Source organism: Colobus angolensis, unplaced genomic scaffold, assembly GCF_000951035.1.
Source record: "Colobus angolensis palliatus isolate OR3802 unplaced genomic scaffold, Cang.pa_1.0 Scaffold104, whole genome shotgun sequence".
NCBI classification, from domain to species: Eukaryota; Metazoa; Chordata; class Mammalia; order Primates; family Cercopithecidae; genus Colobus; species Colobus angolensis.
Window position 1 is genome coordinate 4,981,264 of NW_012111364.1, and position 21,327 is coordinate 5,002,590.

Here is a 21,327-nt window from a genome sequence, read left to right on the forward strand (position 1 = left end):
AGGGCCCATCTGCAGAAGCTCTCTAATAGTTAGGTGGTGCCTACCAATGAAGGAATTATGGTAGCAGCTTCTGGAAAGCACCCCCATTGGGCATCTGAGATTGTACTGCAAGTGGGCAAGGCCAGGCAGTTACCCTGGGACAGGCTGAAAGATAGGGGGTGCTCAGATCAGACTGGGCCTGTGCCATAGGAAAGAAAGTTATGCTGTATTCATGTCCTACAGTCAACAAAGGCCAAAGCCACCTTGAAGAATGTAGTGAGCCTTGGGAGATGGGCATCTCTGGCCATGCTCTACTGCAGCTATTTCTCTGCCAAATGCTCTGGATTCTGCGCATATTAGAGCCCTGTCCCTGACAACTCTCTGATAAGCTCTCTCTGCAAACTCAAATGTCTGTGTGGGGAGTGGGTTCCCCTGCAGCTAGGATTCTGGGATCCATGTCTAAAGTGGGCCATTCCATGCCTGTTTAATTCATCCCTTTCCCAGGACCCCCTCAGGAACAGGAATGTTCAGTAGCCCAGTGCAGAGTTCCAGCTTCCTCTTCTTTATCCCAGGTTCTATATTCTCCCTCTGTCCACTTTCAATGCCATCCTTCTGAAGATCTGGTTGGAGGGTGCAGGTCTTTCTTAATGGGCTGCTCTCTTGGTGGGAGATGCTCTTCCTGTCAGCCATCTTGCTTAACCTGGTTTCTTAATAAAACAATGTTTGCTTCCTAAAGTTTTCAACCTTATATATAAAATAAAATCAGACCCTAAGATTCCTCACAATTTCATACCCAGTAAATTTTATTTTAAATAAATTATTTTGAAAACAGTATAATAGCAGCAAGATTTAAAATGACTTTTCACCAATTGAAGGAAAAATATTGAGATTTTAAGGTCTCTTACCCAAAACTTCTCATTTTAAATTAGATACTCTGAAAGTTTCCATAAGTAAAAATCATTATTTATGTTAATTTGCAGCTAATTTGCTATGTAGTATAGACTCTTCTGCCTATACATGTCTTTATAAGAATCCATTTTTATGTGAAGTACTTATCATTGATGTTGTTAATTTTTATATTCAGAGTGAGCCATTTATTTCTATATTTTCTGTCATTAGTGTGCCAAACACTTTTGCTACTGGAAAGCAATAAAATTAATCATTTTTGGCTTTGGCTGCTGTTATGATGCACATAAACAGCATTCCTGATGAACTTGAGTGAGAATGCTTACTGTGCTCATACTTAGCCAATTAGTGCCGTTATTTATTTTCACTGTAGTGGCAAATGTGGGAGTGGTGGGGGTGGAGAAGTCGGGGAGATATGGAGAGAGAGATAAGTACTACTAGTAGAGAAAAGGAGACATAAAATTGGCAGAATACTTTTCAGAACAAAAACTGTGGCAGTAAGGAATCAATGTGATAGGATTTAGATAGCATTTATGACTGTGCTTGTGTGCGTGAAAACTTACAGGATTGTAAAAGTGCTTACAATTTGTCTTCAAGTTTAAACTACAAACAGACATAGTACTTTCACTTAAAAGTTAGGAAAATATAGTTTAAAATTTTTAATTTCTCTATGAGCTTCTTCATACAATCCCATGAAATTAGAATTTGATAGTCCTTTCACATAGGAGAATGAGAAATAGCTAAGCATCCATTGTTTAAGTCATTTTTTTCTACAAGCATGGGCTCACCAAATTATCAGAGTGACAAAGGAATTAGCTATTATTCAGGAAATGTGTGACCAAGATAATTACTTTTTTTTTTTCTTTTTTTTTTTTTTTTTTTTTTGACAGTCTCGCTCTGTTGCCAGACTGGAGTGCAGTGGCTTGATCTCAGCTCACTGCAGCCTCCACTTCCCAAGTTCAAGTGATTCTCCTGCCTCAGCCTCGCAAGTAGCTGGGACTACAGGAGTGCAGCAACATGCTCAGCTAATTTTTCTATTTTTAGTAGAGACGGGATTTCATCATGTTGGCCTGGATGGTCTCTATCTCTTGACCTCATGATCTGCCTACCTCGGCCTCCCAAAGTGCTGGGATTACAGGCATGAACCACCACGCTCGACCACGTATTAATTTTTTTAAAAAACAAAAGCAACTATGGCTGTCAGGAGATAAACAGACAGATATTATATAGATAGATATTATACAGCTGAACTTGATTCTCTTCCTCTGTCCATATAGTTTTACATATCTTTTCATCAGTTAGTCATTTTTAATTAGTTCTATGTCCAGAACTATGGACATATATTGACCTTAACTATCAAATATATACAAAAGAGCCAACCTGCAGGCATAAAAAAACAAAAGAAGCAAGGACAAGCAACATTTATCTACAGTTTATTGGTCAACTTATGAACAAATGTAGATAATTATAAATTAGTATCCTTACTGATTAGTAGATTTTTTTTTATACTTTAAGTTCTATGGTACATGTGCACAACATGCAGGTTTGTTACATATGTATACATGTGCCATGTTGGTGTGATGCACCCATTAGCTTGTCATTTACTAGATTTGTGTCACATATGCAGATAATATATTATTATTTAGATGTTTTGGAAATAATTCAGTGAGTACTGTAGCTGGTGGTACAGACAGTAGCCCCCATTTGAGATCCTTCTTCATCTTACCTCCCAATCTCTGTGAACCAAAAGAGATGGGAGAGTGCTCCACCAGGAACTACTCAGTGGACATTTTTTTCATATATGTTAAAGCTATAGTCCCCCTCTTATTGTGTTCAGTCCTCTAAAGTTTTCTTTTACTTTCTTAGAATATTGCTGTAGAATTTTAGATCTAACCTTAAGGAATATTTTACAGACTAGGAAAGTTACATTCAGAATTATCAGTTGCATGACCAATTAGTGGTAAAACTGGTAATCAAACAATTTGCAAGACATTTCCAGTTTCCTTTGACTACACTATCCTGCCTCTTTTATTTCCATTCATTCTCTTTTTATTCTCAGGATGTGGCTGAGAAGCATTGGAATGATATCTTGGTAACACTTTTGTAAGGATTTTCCTTCTCCATACACACAGAAAAATCATATTGCTGGCCATATGTTTTCCTTTTGTTTATTTTTTTAATATTTGTCTGTATTTTTCTCTAGCCTCAAAGCCAGTGGACTTGAAATTATGCACTGGCCCTATCCCTAATACTACACAACTGTGCCACATTCCTTGTCCAACTGAGTGTGAAGTTTCACCATGGTCAGCTTGGGGACCTTGTACTTATGAAAACTGTAATGATCAGCAAGGAAAAAAAGGTAGGTCACATGACCATGACATGCCTTTTATACCCACCAGTTATATCAAATCATAAATTATTTTTTAAATGCTCTTCTGTGTTCCTTGTTTGTGGTATTTTCCAGAATGGCTAAAGACTGTTAATTTCAAAAGATGAATAAACCTACTCCAGGGATAGTACCAGAAGATTAAAACAGAAGAACATAGGCATAAATGCTTGTTAATTTAGACAAAATGATGGAGAGGATCTGAGACAGTTTAGTGCAATGGTTAAGATGAGCTGTGGGGTCAGGCCTGGGTTGGAAAAACCTACTGTGTCCCTTACTGTTTAGATAAGTTAGCTAACTTGTCTAAACCTTTGTCCCCTTATCTGTAAAAGGGATGTAACAATATCTGCCATCCAGGTTGTCTCTAAGGAATCAATTAGATAAACATAAAGTACTTAGTTTAGTGTCTGACCCACATCTAGTGCCCAGTAATAAAGCTGCTTATTACTTTGAAGAAAAAAATGTAAAAACGGTATTACTTTCATAATGCAAATGAGAGAGGAATAGAATAAATGCAATGGTTTTCTTATGGTGGATGTGGTGAGTTGATTTTCACTTGATCTTGTGATTAAAAACATTTTTCTATTTTGTTTCCAAGGCCAGTCTTCTAGTGATTCTAGTATGTTTACATAACAATAAATAGACTTATTAATTTTGTTACACACTGTCAGGAAGGGCAACACTTAGATGCTATTAAAGCACAAAGCAGGACTTTGAATATTTCACACTGGAGCCCACATGGCTTATGTTCCTAATTCAAATTCCCAGAGGGTCTAAAATCAACTGAAGCTCAAAAAGATTGTTTCTCTGGAACCATACAACTTCTTAGAGGTTCATTTTCCAAATTTAATCATGTGACATTGCTGAAGATTTAAGAAAAATAGCACTTTTGTCTGGTAATAGATATTTCTAAATAGCTTGAAATTTCACTCATTCTTCGAATATTCTATAGCTACAGACCTTCCAAGTCAACCAAAATTTATCTCTCTTTCTGCTCCTTCCCACCCTACTCCTCTATGCCTTACAAGGGAGATAGGTACTAGACGACATTTCTAGCCTTACCTTTGCAGTAGTAAGCTAAAACCAAAGGTTCTCATTTATTTTCATTCCGTTCATTAATCCATTCACTTACTCATTTAATGAATGGTTCATGACCCCAGATTAGCTACAGTCTGGGGATACACCAGTGATTCAAAACAGAAATTACTTCTACCTCCACTCTTATCTAACTTTTACCCTGAGGTTTTATTCAACTTTCTGAAATACTCAACCTTTGATGGTAACGATAAATTTTTCTTTCCCCCATACTTCAGGCTTCAAACTGAGGAAGCGGCGCATTACCAATGAGCCCACTGGAGGCTCTGGGGGAACTGGAAACTGCCCTCACTTACTGGAAGCCATTCCCTGTGAAGAGCCTGCCTGTTATGACTGGAAAGCAGTGAGACTCGGAGACTGCGAGCCAGATAATGGAAAGGAGTGTGGTCCAGGCACGCAAGTTCAAGAGGTTGTGTGCATCAACAGTGATGGTAAGACAGACGTGTCTATTATGTTTTTATGGACGTCCAACCCTGCATATATGTTTTTACTTTCTATTAAAATCCTGTGTCTTCTTGCATTATAGGTAGTTCCATTTACAAACGTAGAAATAGCTGCTTCTCTCTCCCTCCCTCCCTCCCCCTCTTTCCCTGTCTCCTTCTCTCTTTTGTCCTTAATGAAATGGTGGCAGTGGAGAGGATCCATGAATAGTAGCAAGATAATGTTAAATGTGAAAACAGAACAGATCATATAGCATAAGAATTAAATTATCATTAAGGTAATAATTAATTGAATTGCCAAATTTAACAACAACAAGGAAAGGTAACTTTTTAAAGTGACTTTAAAAAAATTATAGAAAATGAAATGTAAACAAAGAAGGGTTGTAAGCATTGGTTGACTTGACTCTAAAAGTATTTTCTTTTAACCTCCCTGACATCATGTCTTAGTGTTATCATTTCATTTCCAGGCTCGCAATCCACGAGGTCCATCACAGCCTAGAGTTCCTGAACTGACCTTTTACTCTCTAGGACTCCCCTATTTAGGAATGTCCTAGAGCCACTGGATAGTGGCTTTCCACAAGATTCTTTTCCCCAGCCACAGGAATAACCTTGGACTTTTATAACGGATATTTGTTTGATAAAAAATACTGTCTTGATATCAGGTCTAAGATTTTTACATTCCTTCCTAAGAGTACCACTACTGTATTGGGGAGAACCCCTTACCTCTAAGTCATCCCTGAGTCACACAAACCGCAAGACTCCTCCAGACGTACTTTAAAACCTCTGGACGAGATCATCTCTAAGGTTGCTCTATCCCTTGAATCCTATGACTCTGCACATCAGAGAAACATGAGTGCTAAACCCCAGGGTCCAATAGTTGACAGTTTATGCTGTTTACAGCATATGCAGAAACATTCTGGTGCCCCCTTGGGGGTGCTGGGACATCTGGTAACCGTCATAATTCTTTCCATCCTATTTTCTTCCAGTAAGCAGAATTGTTTCCTCTTGTGACTCAGTCACTGTTCAGTCATAAAGAAAGACACTCTCTGGGCTGGGAGACTGACAGACACTGCTATTACTGAGAAATTAGCCTTTTGTCTTTGTCCAGGGTCTAATATAGTCATGCAAGACAGTATTAGGTAAAATCTGAACCAGTGCTTGAGTTTGAAATGGGAAGAAGCAGATCATTGCTCCAGATCTTTTATGATGAATTTTATATATTCTGCTTTTTTGCTATGATAAGCATAACCTGCTGTGATAGGTCCTCTCTTTAGCTCTTCCTTATTCTACAATAAAGAGAGGCAGAAAAAGGAAGTAATACTCAGAGATTGGCAGCTAGGAAAAGAAAGCAAAAGAAGCATGTTCTGTTTCTCTCTTACTCACATTATAAATCCTAATTTGGATTACACAATACTGTTACCTTCTGAATTTCTGTAAAAACAGTAATGGTCATATTAAATTCCCTCAGTAATAGTACGTGATCGTTTTTCTCAGTTCAAACAATTTTTCTTGTCCTTCCATAGACCTATAGAGGAATTAGGGTCTCAGGTATTGTGAAAAGTGTTTTTGAAACAAAAAGCTAAAAAGTTAATTTTGCATGGCACTTCTGCCTCAGTGTTATGCAATGAAAAATAGATTTAGTCCACTTAGTGCAATGATCTTCCTGGTATTTGTGCAAATGGAATATATTTTATATAGACTAAAGGAGCCAGCTATTTAAAAAATATAAGTGGCTTATTTTAATTTTGTTAAGGAAAACTTATTTTGCAACGCAAATATTACCTCCTAGCTTGTCTTGTGAAAAAAACGCTAAAAAACAAGCAAAGGTATGAGTTAGATGTGTGTAATTGTATTGGCAATGTATGTTATAACCTAAAAAGCAAATTGATAACTCACAATACACATGAGCTGGTTTCGCTTTGTCTACATCACAAACAGAATTAATTTTAAAAAGGTAAGTATGCAACTGATACTCTAGTCGTTATTGTCCTTTACAGGACATCTTTTCCACCATTAACTTTTATTTCCTGACATTAATTAGTTGTAGTACAACTTAATACATTAGCTGTTTCAGCTACATGGATGTATAAAATCAAGAAAATTATTTTTTTATTATGAATCCTAGAACCCAGTCAAATTTGTATATAAACTGAGACATAATTGGGCTGATAGAATAAAACAAAAAGCTGGAGACTTGTAAATACTGCTCCGATATTATCATATGGTCACCTGGTAAGTGTTTAGCAGCTGCACCAAACATTGTTTTGTAATTAAATTGGGCCCAGGGAATTAAAGTTGATTAGTTGTACAGACTCTACCTCTAGGCCTGGGCTGCAGCTATACATTTTGTTTTATAATTAAGTTAAAGCTCGACTAGGGACATGAAACATTAAAGCCTGTGAACTGAAGAAATAATAAAAAGACTTTTTTGCTCACACATTCCTCACAAATTTCACAATTTTGTTAATGACCTCAAGACACTTAAAATCTATTTGTTTTCTGAAATATTCTTTGTCCAGACTCCCAGTGATCAAGATTTGCTGCTGCTGTTGTTCATTTTTCTATTTGCCTTCTAAGGAGGAGGGTTGGGGGAGAGTTGCAAGAGACCCCAGGAGGAGTTTTGCATAGCTTCTCTGTCAGAGAAGAAGGCAGAGGGATGTAACAGAGTTGCAAGACAAAAGAGAGCACAAAAGACAATTAGACTCTCCAAAAAGAGAGAAACATTTCAATGTAGTAGAACAAATATTGCTCATTAATTAAAGATCATCAGATCTGCAATTCCAGGTCTCTGAACACAAATGCAGGAACCTCCTCCAAAGATCTGTGATCTGAAGAATCAGAGGATGTTATACCTGTAAAAAACCCAAAACCTGCCCTATTTTAATTTTTTTTGATATTGAATATGTTTCATTTAAAGGTGTAAATCTGGCAAGGCAAGAGTATTCTATTTCCTAAATTGGCTTGTTAGAGGCAGAACAAAGCCAGGCTATTGGACTCTGGTGCAAGGGGAGAAAAGTATTATTCCTTACTTGAGAGTGTAAATCAAATATTGTTTCATATTTCCTTGTCCTCTGCTTAAAAACAAAAACTATGATGCTGTCTATATTTCCATATCATGTGTGCTATTTCAGATATCGAGTACTGACACTTTTCCATGTGAATTTCAAAAAAAAAAGTCAGGTTATTTTGTTTTTGTTTTTGCATTATTTTTTAAAGCAGTAAACCTCAGTAATTTCAAATGCCTGAACTTCTGTGCTATCTTCCTTTTCTTTTCCCCACATTAGTAAAAGTTAGCATATACCAATGACATGGGCATAAGCCATCACTTTCCTACTTGACCCAGATTGTTAAGAAACCCAAACACACTTTTATGGAAGTAAATCATTGCAAGTCAGCATTACCCAGCTCTTAATGATACAGTATAAGAGTAATGAAGGTTGCTGGCTAGGGCCATTCTTGTGTATTGTGCCATTCTTGAATGGGAGTAACTCTGCTATCCAAAGACTCTCAGCACCATGCCAAACTGACTGGCTTCTAGTAATGCTGAAAAAGACCTATATCTAAACACATGTGGAGATGAGCACTGAGGCAAGCCCTAGAAGCAAGTTTTTCTGACTCTTTTGGGTACATTTCTACATATGATCAAAAGTATCAAAAGAACTGGCTTTGAAAACACTTGGAGGAAGTTGACTGTGTTAGGCTATTTGTGCATTGCTTATAAAGAAATACCTGAGGTTGAGTGATTTATACAAGTGGAAAAAGGGTTTAATTGGCTCACAGTCCTGCAGGCTGATAGGAAGCATGGCACTGTTAGGTGTTTGGCCTCTGGTGAGGCCTCAGGAAGCTTTTATTCATGATGGAAAGCTAAGTGGGAGCAAACATCTCACGTGACAGAGTGGATCAACAGAGGGAGAGAAGAGGGAGATGACACACATTTTTAAACAACCAGATCTCATGAGAATTCACTATCATAACATCAGCACCAAGGATTTGGTGCTAAAGCATTCATAAGACATCTACCCCTGTGATCCAATCACCTCCCACCAGACGCCACCTCCAACAGTGGGGATTACATTTCAATATGAGATTTAGTGGGGACACATATCCAAGCTATATCATTGACTTTAGTATCTAGGGCACTGGCTTGCCATGTGACTGCTTAATCTTTCTCAACTTTTTACCACCAATTTCTTCCTTCTGGAACAAGATATGTTTCTGCCTATAAGATGAGAGAAGGGAAAACTTGAGTACTATTTCTTTCCCAAGTAGTTCTTGTCATACTTCTTTGTTTCCGTGTAGTCAGAACTAAGAGGAATATGGGGGCATATCATTTCAGTATGTTGAAGAAATTGTAAGAATTTTGAAAATTTATACCACTGGAGAACAGGACTCATTGTGGAAAGAGATGGGGAAAGATAGTGCCCTATTTTAAGTCTTATAGTACAATTTGTATGCAATATATAAACTGAATATTGAGTTATTTTTTTCAGACATATATTAATTATTAAAAAGTAACAGCATGAAGGGGGACAGAGGTAAGTGGGACAATTGGTAGAAGATTGGGAGCAAAGCATGCCAGGAATAGAAAAAGAGAAGTTATAGAACTCATAGTTGAGACTAGTATTTTGACTAATTCAGAATATTCATAGATTGTTCCAGAAGCATATGCCAGGTCAAGGATTAAGATACATCAAGCTTATTAAGGATGTGCTCCCAGAAGAAATCAGCAAGAAAAGGGGGAATGAAGAAGCAAAATATAGAAAAGAGAAAGGGTCTTGAGTTCCTAAAACCATTCCCAAGTTTAGTGATTTACTAGGAGGATTCACCATACAGTTGTACCTATAACCATGACTTATTAAAACAATAGCATGCAAAACAAAATCAGCAACAGGAAAATTCCAGAGAAAAGAAAGTGAGTTCCAGAAACTTCCAGTTCCCCATATTGGCCAGACAACCCTAGTATCAAAGGGCAATCAGCCTAAGGTCAGGAATGAGGCTGCAACTGCAGAATCTGAAAGATGGGCGCAGAGATCCAGTGAAAGGAAACCCATGGGATCCAAACTGGCCAGCAACACTGCCCATTACAAAAGGAAATCTATTTATGTGGTTAGGAATATAAATATTGTATAAACTAAAAGGAACCAAAGACCCTGTTAAACAGTGTCTTCTGGGCCCACAAGAATATGCAGTTTTCTGGTCCACTGCCACTTAGGAGGTTCCTGGATTCCCAATGAAATTGAAATAATTCCATTTGAATTTTAATGCAAAAAGGAGCTTCAGAAGTCTGGAAAACCTGAAGACTCCCAAGTAGCAGACATTAAGATTGTTTAACATTAGAAAATGTTAGAATATCTTTTCAAGAACTGAAAATGGAAGAACACATTTATAAATATTTTTGTGCCTTTCTGTTGGGGAGTACCTTTTGTGCCATATCTTATTATTTATCAATGATAAACAAGAACATTGTAATGTGCAAGGGAGAGTGGTAGACAAAAAGTTAAAATATGTGTATAGAATAGATCCTCACCTAAATAAGATTTGCTTCTGAAACCTTGGTGAGAACCGAGTTCAGATCAATTCAAATATCTATGGAACTAGATGGGAACACAAGTTCAAATGCATGATCATTCTTCGGATCTGGAATCTACTTCTTAACACAAATTACAAGGCCATTATGTGGAAAAAACTTCTTTTAAATGCAAGGACCCATCTTCTAACTGAATTGTTTTTCCATAATTTAAGCAATAAGTCAACTAAGAAGTTTCCTTCCTGTAGAATGTTGTCTTCTAATGTGTTTGAAATATAATTAGATTGGATATTATGTTAAATCTAAGGTCTCTCACTTACAATTAGGATCGTCTAACACTATTGGTAGGAGTTTGTTTCCTATAATTGGGTTGAGACTCTCTATTCAATTTGTTGTGAAGATAAAAGTCATTATAACCTTTTAGAAAATTTAAAGCAATAGGTTTTGCTTCAATGTTGGTGTGTCGTAATCACCATTTTATTTCGGACTATACAAACTTGGCATCAGATATTCTGATTTGTCTGCTATGTGTTAGTATATGTGTCTGTGTATGTATTACAATATACTTGAATATGTTAGTAAAAAATGCTTTTTTAAAAAAACCATCAGTGTTGAACCAATGTTCTTTGTTCTTTTGAATGGCAGTGTTGTAGAAAAGAGTAGAATTTTCTAAATAATTTTGTTTTATTTTTAAAATAGGGTAGATTCAGCAGAGATGTCAGATAAAAATTGAGTAAATAATTATTTACCACTAAGTGATACAAATTCCCCACTGAATGTTAGCTACCACTTCAAATGGCAAATATAGAATAGCAGTTTACTTTGTCATAGGTGGTGGGTGCCGTAACACAACACAGAGCAACCAATTTTCTCTTTATTTCCTTTCAGAGATGTGGCCTCACTGTGTTGCCCAAGTTGGTCTTAAATTCCTGGGTGCAAACAATCCTCCTGCCTTAACATCCCAAAGAGCTGGGGCAACAGTCACATGACACTGTGCCTGGCCAAAGCCAGTATGGACATTGGACAGAAAGCATAACTTTCAGTTAAATTAGGCGGGAGTTCAGTTATTAAACCTGACAGATGCATTCCTTATGTTAGTGAACCTCCTGTTTGTTCCTTTGGTTCCCTTTATATCCACCTTCTCTGTAAAATGTTGTCTTCCCATGACCTCATTGATTCTGTATTCCCTATTCTCTTTCCATCTCTCAGACCATATATCATTTAACTATTGCTAGGGAACAAACCACCTCAAAATTTAGTGACTGCAATCATGAGAATGCAGCAGTGCTTGTTCAGGTTTCACCTGAGCTCTCTTGGGGAAGTTTGACTATGGCTGAAAGGACCAAGTGGCCTCCCTCACATATCTGGCAGTTGGTGCCGTCAGCTGGGGTACATGGACTCTCATCCTCCAATAAGCTAGGTCAACTTCTTTTTATATGGTGGCTTTAAGGCATAACTTCAAGAGGACCGAACAAAAGCTGAAAGTCCTCTTGAACTCACACAGTATCACTTTGTCCACATTCTGCTAGTCAAAGCAAGTCACAAGGGACAATCTAGATTTAATGAGTAGGAAAATAGACTTTGCCTCTTAATGGGATATATTGCAAAGAATTATGGCAAATAATTTACTATGGTCTACTCTGGTTACAATTATTTTCAATCCTCTCACATGCAAAATATACACCCTCCCCATCCAAGACCACAAAAATTGTCATGCAATTATATGATCAGGCTTAAAGTTTACTGTCTCATAATTTGCATCTGTTTCAAATATGAATGTAGCTACTCTTGAATCAGAGGTCTATGAATGAAAAGAACAAGGTATCTTCCACTAATTCCCTCCACATATACAACATACAATATCGTGATAGGGAGTGGAAAAGCACTCTCCCATTAAATGAGAAAAACAGGAAACATTCAGCCATTTCTGCCCTATAACAACTTTTTTTTTTATTATTTTACTTTAAATTCCAAGATACAAGAGCAGAACCTGTAGGTTTGTTACATAGGTATACATGTGCCATGGTGGTTTGCTGCACCTGTCAACCTGTCACCTAGGTTTTAAGTGCTACATAGATTAGCTATTTGTCCTGATGCTCTCCCTCCTCCCCACCCCCCACAGGCCCCAGTGTGTGTTGTTCCCTCCCTGTGTCCATGTGTTCTCATTGTTTAGCTCCCACTTATGAATGAGAACATGTGGTGTTTGGTTTTCTGTTCCTGTATTTATTTGCCAAGGATGATGGCTTCCAGCTTCATCCATGTCCCTGCAAACGACATGATCTCACTCCTCTTTATGGCTGTGTAGTATTCCATGGTGTGTATCACATTTTCTTTATCCAGTCTATCATTGATGGACATTTGGGTTGGTTCTGTGTCTTTGCTATTGTAAATAGTGCTGCAATAAATATATGTATCCAGCCTGTTTACCATAAAACAGGAACAGAGTAAGTTCCTTGATGAGGCTCTCCTTTTGTTCTTTGGGAATCATTTCCTAGTCCACTGTTTTTCTTGATTCTTCATTCTGAGCTCTTGAATTTTCTCCTAAAATATCTTTCCTTTGCCATAAGAAATGGCTTATATTTGTAGCCGAGGAACTTTCTCAGTTGGTCTCCTGACCATAGAAATTAGAGGGGCCAGAGGACCTTTTTGTTCATTCTGAACTGTCTGAATTTCTCCAAGTCTAAATTGGCAAAGTTTTATCAATGCAGCACCCTTAAAACATTTTGAGTTTTCCATAAATCTCATTGGATATCACTTTATGCCACAAAAGCCATATCCATACATAACTGTTTTTCACACAGCCTTCTTTTTATTTTGGGCTACATGTGAGTCTGCTGTGGGAAATGCTTCTAAGATTCTTAAAAGCCCTGTCTAGCTGAGAGGGTCTTCTATGAATCACCTAAGTCTTTCTCTGGTGTTATCAACAAATTATTAGCTAGATCCCAGATTGATTTTTACCTTAGGTCACTTCTTACTTTTTTCCTAGAGAAGTAAGGATGAGAAATGGTTTTATTTTTTCATTTTATAATAGCTCATTGTTGGCATCTTCTAAATTCCAATTGCACGTTGAATTATTTCTTCTCTATTTCTCTTCTAATAGCATATCATTCTCAGAAGAAAAAGAAAACATTAAATGGACATTTTTAACATTTTTCCTGCGAATTCCTTTATCTAAATACTTACATTTTCTATCTTGTAAGTTTCCACAAGAGACAGTTTTGCCAAATTTTTCATCACTGCATGGTGTAATATGTACATTATGGAACTAATTCTTCACTAAAAATCTTCTTACCTACTTCTCCCAATCTAGATTCAATGGGTAGAAAAATAGACTCTGCCTCTAGATGGGAGAATTATGGCAAATGGTTTAATTTATTATTTAATATCTGTCTCTACTCTTCACTAACAATCTTCTTGCCTACTTTTCAGCCTTTACCCACCCCAAGTCTCAAAGCCAATGCTACTTGTTTTAGATTTCTTAAAGCAGCATCACATTGCTACATATTAAATTCTGCACCAGCTATGTATACGGCATAACAAATTACCTCAAACTTAATTTTTTGTGTTTGTTTTTTCACAATTCTATTGGTTGGGTGGGCAGGTTCTGTGTTAGTTCTGCCTGGTCTCACTGATGCAGCTGCATTTAGCTGAAGAGCTGGCATGGTGGAATGGCCCAAGTTGGCCCCACTAATGTCAATGAAGGTGCCTCATTTTATCTCCAGGTGTCCTCTCATGTTCCAGTAGACTAGACTGGCATCTTTTCTAAGTGGTCTTAAGATAATGTTCTAGGAGGGAAAAACAGCTGAATGGCCGCTTGATGCCTAGGTTCTGAACTCTCGTAAGACCACTTCTGCCACGTTCTGTGGGTAAAAGCAAGTCACAAATCTAACAAGGCTCAAGGAATAGTGGAGTAGATCATACCTTTGGATGAGAGATACTTGCCAGAATTTGTGGACATACTGAATCTAGCACATGCTACTTCCTCTGTTTCCTATATGCTGTATTCTTTCTCTGATCCTTTCTTAAAAGTTAACATTTCATATCAACTCTCTGCTATAGAGCTATGCCCGGAAGTGCCAGCCAAACCCTACTTGCATTTTTAACCTCACTGTGTGCCAAAGTCAAACTCGTCATCTTTTCTCCAGAGTCAGTTTCTCTTCCAATTTTCCCAGCCTCGTTCACAACACTACAATTGATTCAATCCTCAATCCTGCTGATGGAGTGACATCTGTGAAGAGACATAAAGGAGATGAGAAAGTAAGCCCAGGCAAATCTGAGAAGAGAACATTTAGGGCAGAAGGAACATTAAATGCAAGACCCAGAGGTAGAAAATGCTTTGAATATTTGAGGAACAACAAGGTGGCCAGTGTGGTTGGAGTAGAATGAGTTATAGGGAGAGGTTATTAGGTGGTGAGTTTAAAGAGGTTACAGAGGCTTGAGACCATTCAGGTGCTTTGGTTTTTATTCTAAGATGAGAGTCTATTGAAGGGTTTAAAACAAGTGACCAGAACTGACATGTTTTTAAAGAATCACTGATGTTGCTTTGTTGAGAACAAACTTTGGGGGAGCAGAGAAGCAGCAGTGAGGATACTATAGCTTCAGCTATAATTCCAATGAGAGATGGCAGTGTGGCTTAGATAAGGGTTGCAACAGTAGAGGGGACAGTGCTAATTTAAAAGAATTACACTAACTGGGGAAAACTAGGCCAGCAAGCAGAGATGTTAGAATCCTTGAATCAAGTTTTCCTTATACTGGTATTATTTTCTTTATACTGATATTATGGTATTATCCACTATAAATCCCCTTTTGATCACATCATTCAGCTGCTTGAAATCTTTGTTTGTTTTTGTGACAGAGTCTTGGTCTGTCACCCAGGCTGAAGTGCAGTGGCATGATCTCAGTTCACTGCAACCTCTGCCTCTGGGGTTCAAGCAATTCTCCTGCCTCAGTCTCCCAAGTAATTGGGATTACAGGCACCCGCCACCATGCGTGGCTAAATTTTGTATTTTTAGTAGAGACGGGGCTTCACTATATTGATCAGGCTGGTCTCAAACTCCTGACCTCAGGTGATCTGCCCACTTTGGCCTCCCAAAGGGTTGGGATTTACAGACATGAGCCACCACCCCTGAGCAGAAATCTTTTACTGGCTTCCTATTGCCTTCTGTGTGAAGTCCATTTGGGAATCACAGTATGTCCTCCACCATCTAATCTTGTCCGTTTTACCAATTGGCCCTTCTGCCCCTCCATTACACCATTGTACATTTTATGGAATTTGTAATGTAATCACTTACAGTTTACTATTCCCCACTCTTCCTTCTATACTGATGCTTACTATGGGGTAGGTATCATGTCTTAATTATTTTTGTATGTCTGTTTCCTAGCACTGTGTTCCACATAACAGATTGTCAATAAATCTCTGAACCATAACTAATTTCTTTCTTTTATCCCTAAACATATTTTTAAGAAATGACTCTTAATTTCTCCTTAAGTAAACTTTTATTATTGCCCTCACTGCAAATTCGAACTTTGCCTACTAGATGTCAAATAAAGCATGACAACAAATTGCATACCCTATTAACATCTCAATATGCCTTCAAATTCCATTACATTCAAGTCCCAGTACACTGGAGCAAAATAGCTACTGTATTTGCATAGGAAGAAAAAAATAAATGTACAGAAAATCTTGAAATTTGAGGGATTCCTCTCACAGCATTTTATCATTAGACCATGTTTTATTGAGCTTTAACTTTCTGGAGACTCGTCATTGCAGCACTGACTCTAGGTTCACCTGCTAACTTTGCCACTTTCTTTGGCAGGTTCCTTAAATCCACAGTGACTAAGTTTCCTTTTCTGTGAAATGAGATCTGTTTATAACGCTGTTCTCTAGTACAAATGAGTTAATATATGCTAAATGCTAGGAATTGTTCCTAGTGTTTGATATTTAAGTGTTTGTTGTTGCTATTATTCCTCTAAGGTGAGTTCAATAGAAAGTTAGCTGAGCATAGAGACTTCCTTTCTTTTCAAAATTTTTTTATAGATAAGAATTTTACTGATTACTGTATTAGTCCATCCTCACACTGCTGTAAAGATACTATCTGAGACTGGCTAATTTATAAAGGAGAGAAATTTAATTGACTCACAGTTCTACATGGCTAAAGAGGCCTCACTCAGAAAACTTACAATCATGGTAGAAGGCAAAGGGCAATCAAGGCACGTCTTTACGTGGCAGCAGGAGAAAGAGGAAAGGGGGAGCTGCCAAACACTTTTAAAACCATCAACTCTCATCAGAACTCCCTCACTGTCACAAGAACAGCATAGGGGAAACTACCCCCATGACCTAAATACCTCCCACCAGGTCCCTGCCTGGTGGGATTTTACAATTCAGATTACAATTCAAGATGAAATGTGGGTGGGGACACACCCAAACCATATCACTTACCAATAATTTGATTACTTGATTTGCAGCCTAGCTCATTTATTTTCATAACACACTTATCAGGTAAGTGACCTCATTTCCAAAGCACATATATATGTCCTTAAATAAATGAATGTCTATTGTATTCACTATCAGAAAATAAATATATAATAAAATTCCATAATTAAAAAATTCACCTGTTTTACAGAGAAACATATCTCTGAATTGACATTGAGCTAATATCTTTTGAATAGAACAAGATTATGTGAGTTTGACAAAACTTGTAAAAATTATTGTAACAATCTTACTAATTTTAGAGTATATTAGAAATGCATTTTTTTAAATTTGTATAACATAAGAACTATACTGAATGTGTCACTAGAATCGTAGGTTTCTGTTTTTAGAAGATAACTAGCCACTGACTATGGGCAGAAATTGGACTTGACTTATATACAATCAGAGAATATTGCTGTAGAAAGGCAATTACATATAATTTAAAAAAGAAAGCTGCAGTAATCTTTAAACTTCAAGACGGCTGGTACTTAGCCTTGTGTTAAGTTGAGGCTGAGGAAAACATGTCTTCACATAAAAAGTCATCAGAAACCCACATTAGGAAGTAAAAGAAGAGATGCTGCTTAGCTTTGATTCTCAATATGTGATTTCTTATCTCAGGAGCACCTATGGTTGAAACAGGGAACGTGGTATAGCAAGCTACAAGATTAATATAGTAATATAGTGCATTTTCTTGACTTTCGGTTTTGCTAGTAGGCTAAAAAGGGGTAAGGAACTTAAGTAAATTAACTCATCAAAATTTTAGAATTGTTGATCTTATATTGAAATTCCTGAATTGATATAAAATTATAGAAGATTAATATACATTGTGCTGCTTGCCTCCTCAACATTCTTTCATTCTCTTCTATCATAAACTGCCCTGATTTTTCTCTTCTTTGAGGAATTCATGCATTCCCTAAACTATTGAGGCTTGCTGGGATGAATCTTCTTCCCAGCCAAGGCAAGCTGTTGTGGGAAGTCAGGGACCCCGAACGGAGGGACCAGCTGAAGTCATGGACATTTATTAGTTCCCCAAATTAATACTTTTATAATTTCTTATGCCCATCTTTACTGCAGTCTCTGAATATAAATTGTGAAGATTTCATGGACACTTACCACTCCCTCAATCAATATCCTTGTGATTTCCTATGCCTGTCTTTACTTTAATCTCTTAATCCCGTCATCTGCATAAACTGAGGAGGATGTATGTCGTCTCAGGACCCTGTGATGATTGCGGTAACTGCACAAATTGTAGAGCATGTGTGCTTGAACAATATGAAATCTGGGCACTTTGAAAAAAGGAACAAGATAACAGCAATGTTGAGGGAACAAGGGAGATAAGACTTTAAACTCTGACTGTCGGTGAGCCGGATGGAACAGATCCATATTTCTCTTCTTTCAAAAGCAAATAGGAGAAATATCACTGAATTCTTTTTCTCAGCAAGGAACATCCCTGAGAAAGAGAATGCGCCCTGAGAGTAGGTCTATAAACAGCCCCCTTGGAGGTGGCCGTCTTTTATGGTCAAAGCTGAAGGGATGAAATAAGCCCTGGTCTCCTGTAGCGCTCCCAGGCTTTTAGGATGAGGAAATTCCCACCTAATAAATTTTGGTCGGACAGGTTGTCTGCTCTCAAACCTTGTCTCCTGATAAGATGTTATCAATGACAATGCGTGCCCGAAACTTCATTAGCAATTTTAATTTTGTCCCGTCCTGTGGTCCTGTGATCTCGCCCTGCCTCCACTTGCTTTGTGATATTCTATTACCTTGAGAAGTATGTGATCTCTGTGACCCACACCCTATTCGTGCACTCCCTCCCCTTTTGAAAATCACTAATAAAAACTTGATGGTTTTACAGCTCAGGGAGCATCATGGAACCTGCCAACGTGTGATGTCTCCCACGGACACCCAACTTTAAAATTTGTCTCTTTTGTACTCGTTCCCTTTATTTCTCAAACCAGCTAAGATGCTTAGGGAAATAGAAAAGAACCCATGTTAACTTTCGGGGATGGGTTAGCCCAATAACAAGCAGTATATCCTATCTACTTGGCTGTAATAATCACTTTAAGGATGGACATGTGACCCAGTACATGCTAACAGAGAGAATACATCCAAGAGCTTGTACAGAAATAACTAAAAGAGACATTGGAGCTGTTTGTGGTCACTATATAAATTTGATAATATATAAGGCAGAGAGGAGATATTCCTTGGTATTACTTGAAACTTTAGAGCTATTCTCACATGAAGCCATATGTTTTTCTACATTTTATTTTGTTTTTGAGAATGAGTCTCACTCTGTCACCCAGGCTGGAGTGCAATGGCATGACCATAGTTCACTGCAGCCCTCAAACTCCTGAGCTCAAATGATCGTCCTGCCTCAGCCTCCCAAGTAGCTGGGACAGCAGATGTGCACCACCAGGCCCAGCTAGTTGTTTTAATTTGAATTTTTATTTTTTTGTAGAGACAAAGTCTTACTCTCTGGCCTGGGATGGTCTCTAACTCCTTGGATTAACCAGTTCTCCCAGCTGGCCTCCCACAGTGCTGAAATTAAAGGCATGAGCCACCATGCCCAGCCCGAAACTATGTTTGATTTCTGTGTAAAGCCACTATTTAAACCAATAAAGTCTCTTCATTGTTTTTATCCCAAAAGAGGTCTAAGTGGTATAGAAAGAGGAGAGTGAAAGTTCCTGCTTTGAACAGGTGACTGCTAGGCTTAGACTCAGATGTATCCAAAATTTACCCCCTAACCAATTACTTATTCTACATTTTTCTTTAGAATATGTTCATGAAAACATTTGCAAAACCCCTAGATTATACTAAAGGAAGGATCTAACATGGCTTTTCAAAACAAGTTAATGTCTATAGAAGATTTCTTGGTAGAAAGAGTGCAAAGTAAAATCTAGTTGGAAGAGGATTCTTCTAGAACTGGTTTCATCTTTGTAGAGAACATGATGTTAGATGAGAAAACATCAACCGTCCTTACAAAAGCAGAGGTAGCCCAACAGAGACGGTGGAGTGGCTAAAGTACCTAAAGTGCCTCAACACATTTTTTTTTTTTTTTTGGCCAATTTTGTTCCAAGATTCCTTTTTATAATTTTTCCTGATTCTCATCTCCCTTTAGACAGAACACTGAATTACTAGAAATCATAGCTGCCGAGATCATGATAGAAATGACATGTCACAAAATATGACTGATATTTGTATTAAGATTCCAAAATGTCAACTTCAGAACTATATACAATAATTCAGAACTATATACAATAATTTTAAATAAGAAATTTATATGGAGAGTCTTCTGGATATTTAGTCTTAACTTCTCTAGGGTGCACAACCCAGGAAATGGCTATGGTATGCATTCCATAAGAGAACTAGAACGCTGGAGAAAAGTTCTGACCTTATAAACAACATTTAAACATTATAAACAAACTGGTTTAATCATTGGTTAGACTTCTCAGTCTGCTGCCTAGGCTCATTCATTCTTTCATTTCACATTTATTGTGTCTGCTGTATAAGGTGAGTGCAATAGAGAGAAAGCTGAGTACAGAAACTTCCTTTTTTGTTAAATTTGGTTACAGATAAGAATTTTATTGCTTACTGTATTAGTCCATCCTCACACTGCTATATAGATACTATCTGAGACTGGCGAATTTATAAAGGAAAGAGTTTTAATTGACTCATAGTTCCACATGGCTGAAGAGGCCTCACTCAGAAAATTTACAATTATGGTGGAAGGCAAAGGGGAAGCAAGGCATGTCTTACATGGCAGCAGGAAAGAGAGGAAAGGGGGAAGTGCCAAACACTTTTAAAACCATCAGCTCCCATCAGAACTGCTATATTCTAGGCATTACATGCTATGTCTCAGGCATTACATGGTATGTTACTGGCATTATATGCACATTTATTGTGCTTGGGTCACAAGCACATTGTTATGTCTGCTCTGTTGCAAGCATTACATCTGCATTAATAATAGCAACCCCTGCCCATCAAGTACGCACTATTTAGTTGGAGATGGGAAAATATGTTATCAAATTATTTTAATATAGTGCAACAAGGGCTAGAGACATGCTCAGTGTGCCAAGGGGCACAGTGGGTAGAGTATGCTCTCTGCCTTGTAGGATCACTGAAGGTTTTAAAAAGGAAATGACTCATGTTAACTCAAGGAATAAATAAAAATTATTAAGAAGTTCAGTATATTTTAGGTTAAAAGCATGATTATGCAAAGCACAGAAGTATGGAAGAACTTGGGATATTTGGGGAGCTGCAAATAGTTGGGCATGTTACTGCCCAGTTCGTGTTTGAAAAGCTGGAGGAGATGAATCTTTGGGGATAAAACCAGATCATGAGAGAATTCATAAGCCAGGTTCAAGAGACTGTTTCATGCAATTGAAATTGAAAATATTCTGATAGGGAAACAGTATAATCAGATCCTTTAACATAGAACTCCAACCACAGCTGTAAGGAAAGGAAGTTGAGACACATTCTTGCTCTCTTTCTTTAGACTAAACCATGAACTCTGGGTATAAAACAAATT

General features: G+C 37.6%; 1 protein-coding gene across 1 annotated transcript in view; it reads left to right on the plus strand.

The window, feature by feature from the left end:
• Nucleotides 1-21,327, plus strand: part of THSD7A (thrombospondin, type I, domain containing 7A) — a 507,842-nt gene that overhangs the window by 306,210 nt on the left and 180,305 nt on the right. The window contains exons 5-6 of the mRNA XM_011942957.1: nucleotides 3,089-3,244; nucleotides 4,585-4,797. Of these exons, the coding sequence (XP_011798347.1) occupies nucleotides 3,089-3,244; nucleotides 4,585-4,797 (369 nt within the window). The remainder of the gene's footprint in view (nucleotides 1-3,088; nucleotides 3,245-4,584; nucleotides 4,798-21,327) is intronic.